Raw genomic sequence first — 10,707 nt, forward strand, 5'->3', positions numbered from 1 at the left:
CACAGTATGAGCAGTAATACAAATGTGTGTGCGAGATAGGATGAATGCCAGCTCGACATTTGAAGACAGAAGGAGCGGTTTGAAAACAAGAAAGATGAAGAAAGGGAGGAGAAAGCGAGAGGGGCCACAATCCAAAGGCTAGAAGCAGGGTGAGAGTGAGCGAGAGAGTCGGTCCGAGAGAGAGAGAGAGAAATGCCTGGAGTTAGCAATAATAATTTATACAAACACACCTTAATAATTCACGTTCCATTTCAATGCTGGAGGGAAAATCCAAAATTCACAGAGCATAATTAAATAGAGGCAGAGAGAGAAGGCAGAGGTAGAGAGGCTAGCATTAAAGATGCCAGTGTAGCAGCAGGGCATCTCTTCCATCTAAGCTTTGTAAAACAACCCTGATGAAACTGTGATATCCAAACTAGATCCCGTCTCATATTCCCCGCACTCGTCATGGAAGCACTGAAACCCGCTCACCTAATCCTGTCAGCAGATGTCTATATGCATTTATTTAGGAGACGGTATTAGAAGCTGTCATTTAATAAAGCAGCCGAGACTCACTCACAAACACACAAACACACACGAGCTGTTTGTGGTGCATTGGCGTTGTCTGCTCACAAATAACGGAGCAGTTTGGTTTTAAATTTTCATTCACACATGTTTTGGTGTGCTCATCTGGGATTTATCTAAAATCAGACTTGAGATGTTACTGCTCCTGTTATGTTCATTTGTCACAACAGTTTTTCTCTCATTATTAGCACCATTAATAAACATTCAAGTGATATTTAGAAAAATATTGTTTCTCACAGATCATAGTTCCTTTATTTGTTTTTCACTAAACAAACAGCCTTTTTTTATGTACACTTGAAAACCCAAATATGAAAACAATTTGTTTTTTTAATGTAATCAGACACATCCTCTGTCCAGTGTCTGATTGACCACTTTCACTCAAACCAAATTAATCATAAGACACTTTATTTATACAATGTTTAGAATGTTTAGTCCTAGAAAATAACAAAGATTAACAAGCTAGGAGCAACATTAACCTTGCATGTGTGTTAGATTGAAGTGAAATCTAGTGAGTGTGTTATTTTTTTTATGTGTTATTACTGATTGCACAAATTAAGGCCAGAAGAAGAATTCCTATTAAATGTCATACTAAATAGATTTTCATTTTAAAAAGAGTAAAAAAAAAAACAGGAGGATTAGAATAATATTTGAGAGCTTAGTATTCAATGTCCATCCAGGTTTTAAGGAAAATTCTGAAATGTTCAGTAGTAGTTGTTTTGACTCCTTACATATTTAAATACTGTTAAAAATGTAAATCTCCACACATGAATGTCACTACACTGTATCACATCTAGTAGCAGCTACAAAATGAATTACATTGAACATTATTTTGCACGTAAATTACTGTCTTGTACTAATAAAATTTGCCTTTCTAAGACACAACTCTCCAAATTCTAAACCCAGACTTAACACCTGCTAAACTCAGGATTATGAATTACGCCTGCGTGCAGAGATTTCATTAATGTAAAGTGTGTTTTTTTTTACCTTTAAAAGCTCCACTGAAACATAACCCAGGCTAATTATAAATTAAATACCCCTATGTTTAATGTATAATACAGCTCAACTTTGACTTAGTTCTCAAAAGTCTTATTTAATTCCTCCTGTTCATAAATGCACTATAGGGATGTCCACCATGTTGCATCAGACACAGCCTCAGGTGGCCACACAAGATCACATCCATCAAACACCTGATCTCTCCCAAAGACATATAAAACATAACCTTGCCATATTTCACATTGATTTAAGGTATGTTTTTGAAATCATGTTGCACCCTCAGACCCTTATGCAATACCTCCAATTTCAGTTTGACTCCATATCTCTTCAACAAAGTTTACACACTTCAGCTTCAACTTTAACTGAAATTTACCTGCTGTGAAGCTGACTCACACTTTACTAATAATTTGGTATGAACTGTCTACCTTTTAGCTGTCTTTTTACTGAGTGAACATGTTTTTTTTTTAATCTTTTCTTTTTTTGTTTTTTTTTTTTTGCAACCTTATGATCATGGTTCATTTACTTTGTCTTAACCTCTCGCTCTTCTTCTCTTCGTATTGTTTCAGGTGTTGTGGAGGCATGGACTGTAACTGCGTCAGTGATCTACTGCTTCCCCCGGTGCCCGCTCTCTGGACGCCAGGTTCGTCATAATGTGTCATCTTGTCTTGGTCAGCCTAAAATCATGATGTTTTTACAGTATTGTATATAAAACCACTCTAAGACGCAAATCGGGTACATCTAGACAAGATGCAACACAAGCACATTCAGTTTAATTAATCTTAAAAAACATCACCAGAATCATGAAAATCTAAAAAGTAATTTCACATATTCAGCTTAACTCTAAACAAATCGAGTCTAGTTGTAATTGGTTGCATGCCTAATGTTTTCACAAGGCTAGTTAGTGTCAGGATGAGTTGAGGATGAGTCAAAAAGCTCCTTAACTCCATCTAGGATGTGCATACACTTGGCTTTTGAAAATCTGACCCAAGCAACATCAATCAGTTCCCTCCAAGAGAGCTGTCATCGTTCCACTGACCAATCTGTTGAAGCTAGAGGGCATTAACGCAGACTAACATTGCTCTAGGCACGTGCTGTGATATTAAACACATCATCCCTCACCTTCATCACTCATCAGTCATCCGGACAGCAAATCCCCCGGCAAGTGCACTAGAACAAACGACAAGGCCTTATAACATCATCATCCACCTCCCCTTCTCCTTTTTTTTCCCTCTTGTTCAGGGTTTGCCTTCCCGGACTGGGCCTACAAGCCTGAGTCCAGCCCTGGCTCCAGACAGATCCAGCTGTGGCACTTCATCCTGGAGCTGCTGCAGAAGGAGGAGTATCAGGGGGTGATCGCTTGGCAGGGGGACTACGGAGAGTTTGTCATCAAGGACCCAGATGAGGTGGCCCGGCTGTGGGGGATAAGGAAATGCAAACCCCACATGAACTACGACAAGCTGAGCAGGGCACTGAGGTAGTGTGACTGTGACAGGTTCATGTACCTCTGTGTACATGTGTGTTATCAGATAGACTTCCATTGTGAATGTCAAGCCTCGTGTTATCAGATAAAATCAAGATGCTTATCAGATTACATAAATTGCCTTCTCTTGGACTGAAATCAAACTTAAATCTCTCTTTTCCTTGTTGGTAAAAGATGAAAAGATCAAGGTGGGACTTTTCATGGGGAGAGGTCAATAACCTCAATTTTATCCTTATCTGTGGAAATCCTAATGAAAAGTTCACCATTGAGCTGCCAAATAAAAAATTCAATAGGGATTTCAAAATTAAGCCCCAGTGTGAAATTACTTTCGTTTCTTCGTGGAGTGGAGAACAGGGGAAACTGCTTGGCACCAAACTTGCCGAAGGTGATTAAAACGATAGTGTTCACACTTCATACCTTCAGCAGTTTACACCCCCAACCACACACACACACTGTTTTCTTATGCAAATGTCCCTCTTACCCCAGCCCACCCCCTCTCTCAGCTTTCCTTTGGCCTCTTGTTAATGGGGGCTGTCGTCAGAGTCTAATTGTTATGAATTGGCTGGGGCCACAATTAGCCTTCTTAATTAGCCTCACTTAATTGCTCAATTAAGGGCCACGGCACAATTGCCACGCAAAGCAAAACACGTACACATCATTGAGCCAGGGCCCAGGCAGCCACTGTGGATACATGCTGATACGAACACGCTGCTGTGTTTGATACAGTGCATGTGCATAATGAGGTTCTGCTCACCACGGTTAAATGCTGAGGTCGTCTAATGTATTTAGTGAATATTCGCTGTGTTCACACTGAAGCGAAAAAAAAAAAAAACAAGCACAGAGAGGAGATTACAATTTATATGGTGGTAACACATCCACAGGTTTTAAAATTTTTGAACTCTCTTTTTCTACCGTCTCTTGTAAGTGAGCTGAACCAGATGGCCCCCATGTTTTTTTTTTTTGTTTTTTTTTTTGCTTTTACCGTCGATCAGCCTGGTATCCTGACAGACTGTACGTTTTTGACACCTCGGTGGGTGGCACAGGAAACTGGCATAACAACAGCTCACAACACGCCCAGTGGGAGACACCTGAGGTCGTTGCCATGGAGACTTGAGTTGTTGTTTCATCTCTTCGTAAATGTGCTGTGCTGTTAGAAGCAGTGACAGCGTCTGGGTGTCATGTGAATTTACACATCACCTGGCCTCAGCGTTGTGTTCCTGAGCTGAGTTGATGCATAATATTGATCTGCCTGACTTTTTTTTCTTAACAATTTTTTTTTTACATAGTCATAGTAGATATACCAAACAGCTGTAAAACCTAATTTATTATTTCCAAATGTTCATATTATTTCTGTAATTATTTTCTAATTGATAAATACCCATGTGTGTTGTGAAAGGAGTCTTTTATTTGCTTGTATTTTGTTCACTATTCAGCCTCTGTTTCCCAAAGACCATGTGTGCAAGGATTTATCTAACAGCTGAATAAAATATTCCTTTAAAGCCTCGCATTGTATCGAATCAAGGTAGTCAGACATGAATTGATTTGAGGAAGGAGGAGAAGAATAAAAACAGTGGGAAATCAGCATAACTCTCGCCCTACAGGGTTGGAGTTGTTTGGATATTCTCTCCCACTAATGATAAAACACAAAAACCTTGATGTGAGCGTTATATTAATCCTTCCCTCCTCTTTTTCCTTTTCCTCTTCCTTTTTCCTTTATCTTTTACCCCCCTCACTCCATCCATTTCTATATCCTGTCTTCTTTCTGCAGGTATTACTACAACAAGCGCATTTTGCACAAAACCAAAGGAAAACGTTTCACCTACAAGTTTAACTTCAGTAAGGTGGTGTTGGTGAACTACCCCATCCTGGACATGGCAAACTCTCCCTTCTTTCTGGCCCAGAATCACTTCAACGGGGGCTCAGCTGCACCAGACTGCAGCCCAGAGGTATGAGGAACTGGGAAAGGGGCAAAATTATATGTCATTTTGTTTAATTTGTATTAAAAAAAGAAAGAAAAAGTACATCAATTAAAAAACCTAAAGGAAAATGTCTAAAATCGAACTGATTCTAATTTGTCTTCCTTTTTGGTTTAACTCGAGCAGGATGAAACATCTTACATATAGAGGGAATAAAAAGAAAGGGAATCTTGAACAATGGAAAAAGTGAGACAGGCACCCTGTTGTAATCCTTAATTTTTTATAAAAAGTGATTTAATTCAGGAAACTCAAATCCATTTCACTCTAGTGATTTTGCTCTTGTATTTCTCCAGCCCCTGCTGTGCCTTTGCTTTTTACAAGACAAGGGGTGGTATTCATCATGTGTATCTTTTATTCACTATCTCTAATGGTGATCGGAATAGAATAGAGTTCACTTATGATTTGCCCTGAGAGATTGTAAAATTTTTACAGAGATAAATTGTATCAGAACACCAGAGGAGGAAAGCAAGAGCAGAAACGTCCTAATTTGACTCGGCTTGTGCGTGGGATTGAAGAGAAAAGATATTTAGAGTCAATAAAACACTCAACAAATCAATTTAGATCTTTAACATTTGACACAAATTGATTTTGAAGAATGTTTTTATTCTACTTGGGATGCAACCACCAGCATACAGATAATTTTATTTTGTACAATGTAATGACCTAGAAAGTGCACACAACTTAAAAGTACAGTAAGAGCGAATCATCCATCATTTGTCTGCGCCATCCTTAAGATGGGATAAGGAGACGCAGACTCTGAAGGAGACAGAGGAGGGGGGACGGTTTTAACTTGTCCTTAAAACAAAAGAAGACATTATCCCTCCTTCTCTCATCCCTGTCTCCAATGGCGTATCCATCTGTCATCGATTGAAAATGAAAGAAATAGAAAAGCAAAGGGGTCGCGTCAGATCAGATCAATGGCGGGTCATTAATGCGGTTTGTTAAGCAACGCAGATCTCGCAGCTTGGGAGTACAGTCTCGCCTTTCAAACTTAGGGCTGCAGGGTGACAGATACTATTGATCCAAAGTCCTGCTAGGGAAAAAAAAAATCCTCCCTTTCTCCCCTTGATTCCTGAGATTCAACTGTTCCATTTTATTTTACCTTGTCTCCAACTCTATCTTTTAAAATACTTATTCACACACAGATGGAGAGAAAAAACATACACATCCACTCGACTGCCCTGCATCCTGGATGGATGTCTTTCTGTCACGTTTCAGTCCTATTCGTCCTGCATCCATCACATTCATCCTTCAGTGGAGAAAAAAAAAAAAAAAAAACTAGCCAACAATCCCTCTCTTTCTCATCACTTATCCTTTGTACCCCCAAACTTAAGCGCTGGCCTCCATTTGACTCTGTACCGTTCCTTCCTTTGAGTCTCAGAGCTTCTGCGTCCTCCTACCTCCCTCTTTACCCCGAGTTGAAGTCCCACGACGCCCCCTTTTTATCCTGTCCTTGCTGCGACTCTGTCACTGTTTGCATCACACTCTGCAGGGTGCTGCTGTCACATATGACTTTTTTCAAGACACCATACGGACGGATTTGTAGCAATACATGTGCTCCATTTAGGAAGTCCTCTGTAATCAGCTCCTTTCATTCCCTCATTAATTTCCTTTCCTCTTTGTCCCTGTCTCCCAGGCCATACAGTCTCTGTTTCCACGTTTGCCAGACTCCGGCAGAGCCACATCCCTGTTTGACCGGGGGACTACGGCACCGGGGCCCGAAGGAGACAAGCTGAGACTGGACACATTACCATTTCTCAGTTCAGGTGAGATCATGAATGCACTGACGATGGAAGCATAAAAATCCTGAAAAACAATTTTAAGAAACACATCCCACAAACAGGAACCTCACTTCGTCCCAGAGATAAAGCCACCCTCATGATGAAATAGCATCATGATGAGCTAGTCATTTTTAAAATAAGATTCTGGTTTCACTGCATCACAGTTTTTTCATGACCAGGTCTTTTGATAAGTTTATGCCTCAATCTACTGCAAGGAATTAATTGAACTCTGCAAAAAACATAATTTCAGAAAAGTGGAAAAGGTTTTCTGTTTTGTTTTGTTTTTTATAGAAAATAAAATAATCTTGTCAGACAAACAGAACTGTGTCTTAGAAACACATTTCCTTTGACTCAAAATTAACCAGTTACATGTATGATATCTCAGCAGAGAATACATCTGTTTCTGTTGCCTTAAAAGTGAGACAATGTACTAAAGAATATTCAATCTATCTTTAACCTTTCTTAAATGTTGGCATTTTTTAGATAGCATTGGCAGATTTTTTTTCTTACTCATTAAAAGACAGTATTTGCCCTTAGGAATATTCGACTTCTTTCTAGAGGGTCTGTTTTTGCAGTAAAAAGTAAAAGACATTTTAATATAAAGTCTAATGACATTGAAGCTTTGAATAATGTAGGCTGTGCTTGTTCCCAAAAAATGGTACAATGTAGGAGGTAATCGGCAAACAGAAAGAATTATTTTAATGTGCAAATTGGAACATTATAAAAGCACAACTTTAACATTGAACGCATACATATCAACATATTCTGTACTGGTACAATGTCCTTACATAATGTAACCTTAATGTCTCTCAGAGTAAATTGTGGGTCGATCAATGAAGGGTACACGCAGTTAACAGGGGTCCTCTCAATACATTGCACAGCACCAGATCCATAGTTTTGTCCTGACAAAATTTATACAGCTGTTTTAGATATGTTACATATAGTATGGTGTTCTATACAAATTTTGGTGCAAGAAATTAAAACCAGTATGCTAAATCATCTGGTAAATCACACAGCGCTATGAGGAAATAAGTAGGTTGTACAGGCATCTGAATCATATGGTCAGGGCATAGGCAGAAAGTAGTCCTTCCTAAACAAAGGCAGGAGGAGAAGGTAGAGGGAAAGAGAGCAGGGAGAGGAATGAGGATATGGAGAGGCATGAACATTTATTGTTAAAGGAAATAAGAGAGATGGCTGTCCCATTGCAGCCTGCAGTGAGGCAGCGCTTCAGGTCAGAAAAGCCAGGTTAGCTTGTGAATTATGCATATCATTGTTGGTAAGAACAAGTTGGAAACCGAAAGACGAAGAAATCTTCCACCTTTTTGCAGCACGACCGCTTGCATTTATCCTCATCTGTTTTACCGAGTACGTAAGTGTCAACAAACGCAGCTTGGGTTTGTGTTTGTTTCCGTGATTGACAGAATATGTGCATTAATGCAGCTGCTTTTGTTTGTGTCTCTGCACATATGTGCATCAGAATGTGTATGAATGTGTCTGCACACAGGGTTACAGAGGTAAACAGGCACACACACACACACACACACACACACACACACATAGGCACACTCTCTCACATGCACTCCTCATCACACAACCTACCCCCCTCCCCTCCCCGTTCTGTTTGTCCTCAGGTCCTATTCCCCCCTTCTTCCCTTCTCACCCTCCTCTCCCTCCCATGTGTCCCCGCTGTCCTAATCCCTTCCCAGGCAGGAAGGCCCTAATTGAGGGTGCAGGCTTCAGTTTGTGGCCTGTGGGCGCCCATTACTGTGTTTTCATAAGCAAGTGAGGCCTGCCTGACTGATTCAATATTCATGTGTCTGCCAGCTACTCCTGGCCCAGCACGCAGAGACTTCACCACTGTCAAATTAGCCCTGCATAGTAAATAACAGAGCGAAAGAGAGAGAGAGAGAGAGAAAGAAAGAGAGTGAGAAAGAGTGCGAGAGGTGGAGGGAGCAGATGAGAGACAGAGACAGAGAGAGAATCTTTGAGTTGGTTGTCAGTTGGAAGGAAGTACAGTAGGCTGAGAGGCAACGCTTTTGTTTGTTCATTAAAATTGAATTCCAGCATCACCTCAAATTTACTGTCTTTTCGTGATATCAGACGATGCTTACACGGAACTGAATTCAAATATGGTGCAATATTTAATTTGCTACACATGATCTAAAATGATACAGAGACATGTCAACACATCAGTTTGACACTTTCTAAGTTTCCTGTCTGTCAGTCACTTAACCTCAGGAATCACAGCGACCAGGCTGCTCCTGCATTGTTTACCGTTAGTATTTGTTTCTCAGCTGCATTTTTCAACATGGTGTCTGTCCCCACTGGATCCACGTGGAGCACAATACATCCAAATACTTGCATTATTACCTACAGAAATCAGGATTTTCCATTGCTTTCTGTGGTTGGGGTTAAGCACTGTAGTTGTTAAAAACATACTGCTTGTACATTTTCACATTACACTTAAGACAGATACAAGAAAACAGGAAAACACATGCTCACTGATAAGTTAAGCACAAAGTCCTGAAGTTGCTCCTCAGATTTCTCTTGAGTAAATGCACTTAGTGCTATACAAAATAATAAATTTATATTTAAATGTTTTAAGTATAGCTAAATTTGTATCTGCAGCTCTTAATGAAAGATCAAATTAAACCTCACTGGAAACCAATCTAAAATGTCTGTCAGTTAAATACTTTTCCTTACGTCACCACCACAAATGACAGCAGAGAACTCCCAGCATAGTTTTTTCTTCAGGTGTTAAAGTGGTATGAAAAAAAAAAAAAACTTGGTGCTTTTCATAGATTTGGAAAATGTAACGTGCCTGATTGTGAGATTTGTTTCTGTTTTCGCTGCAGTGCAAAGTCTTTGTGTTCACATCTGTTTGCAGCAGTCTGAAGTGGGTGTAGTATGCAGTATTGGCATGCATAAATGAACCATCAGGTTTTTTGTTGAAAGCAACCGTGCCAGAATTGGCCCCTGTGGCTTCTGATTAGAATTGCTAATACCATAGAGCATAATTAGTGAACATTCTTGGATGTTGTATGCCAAGAAACCTTTGGCCCTCACAAGAGCTAACCTCCATCTCTGGATTTTCTCTGTCCTAGGTGCCCCGTGCTACACTAAACCTCCATCTCTGCTGGGTCCCTATCCTCGCAACCCACCGTTTGACTACCCCTGGGGCTTCAACCCCTACCTCCCAGGGGCCTTCTCTCTCAATAACTGCCCCAAACTGCCCCCTGGCTCCCTCTACCCCTCCCAGTTTTACCCCAACCCCTTGCAGAGTAGCCTCTCCCAGCTGCCTCACCCATTCTCCTCACTTCTTCCCCCAGGGGAGGCAGGTGGGGGTGAGAGGGGTGCAGCAGGGCAAACCGGAGGGACAAACGGCACGGCGGGTGGTCAGCCGCCCAGGCTCTGTCTGCCGCCGTACCCGGGGAGCCTGTCCATTGGCCGCACGGACATGGGAGCATCGCTGGCCGAGAGGGAAAGGGTGGAGGCCAATCCTCCAGGTCTAGTGCTGGGGCTGGGGGGGGTCACCATGGGAGCAGGAACTGGGACAGGCCAGCAGAGCCCCACGGAGAGGAGAGGAGGAGGGGTGAAGCAGGACCCGGAGTCGGACTCAGACCTGGAGATCACAGATCTGAGCGACTGCAGCTCAGAGAATGAAAATGAGCACGAGTTCAGCATCGGCAAAGAATCCGGCCTTGCAACCCGATCACAGATCATGTTGGATGGAAAGAAGGGGGGGGCCCTGCCACCCATCTCCTCTCTCCCCCCACCAGTGTCCCCCCATCCTCTGAAGAACATGATGCCCATCACCCCCCCTCCCCCGTCCCTGCCTCCATCACTTTCCCCCTCCATGGCTCTGCATGAAAGACACAGGGAGACAGAGACTCTCAAAATGATACACAGCTAA

At 41.5% G+C, this 10,707-nt stretch overlaps 1 protein-coding gene across 1 annotated transcript; it reads left to right on the forward strand.

Moving 5' to 3' along the window:
* The first annotated feature begins 2,136 nt into the window (after positions 1-2,136).
* Positions 2,137-10,707, forward strand: erfl1 (Ets2 repressor factor like 1). The gene is made up of 5 exons (XM_030158764.1): positions 2,137-2,197; positions 2,797-3,031; positions 4,806-4,983; positions 6,650-6,779; positions 9,899-10,707. The coding sequence occupies exons 1-5, from the start codon at positions 2,137-2,139 to the stop codon at positions 10,705-10,707; spliced, it is 1,413 nt and encodes a 470-aa protein (XP_030014624.1).

Source organism: Sphaeramia orbicularis, chromosome 16, assembly GCF_902148855.1.
Source record: "Sphaeramia orbicularis chromosome 16, fSphaOr1.1, whole genome shotgun sequence".
In the NCBI taxonomy this organism is placed as follows: Eukaryota; Metazoa; Chordata; class Actinopteri; order Kurtiformes; family Apogonidae; genus Sphaeramia; species Sphaeramia orbicularis.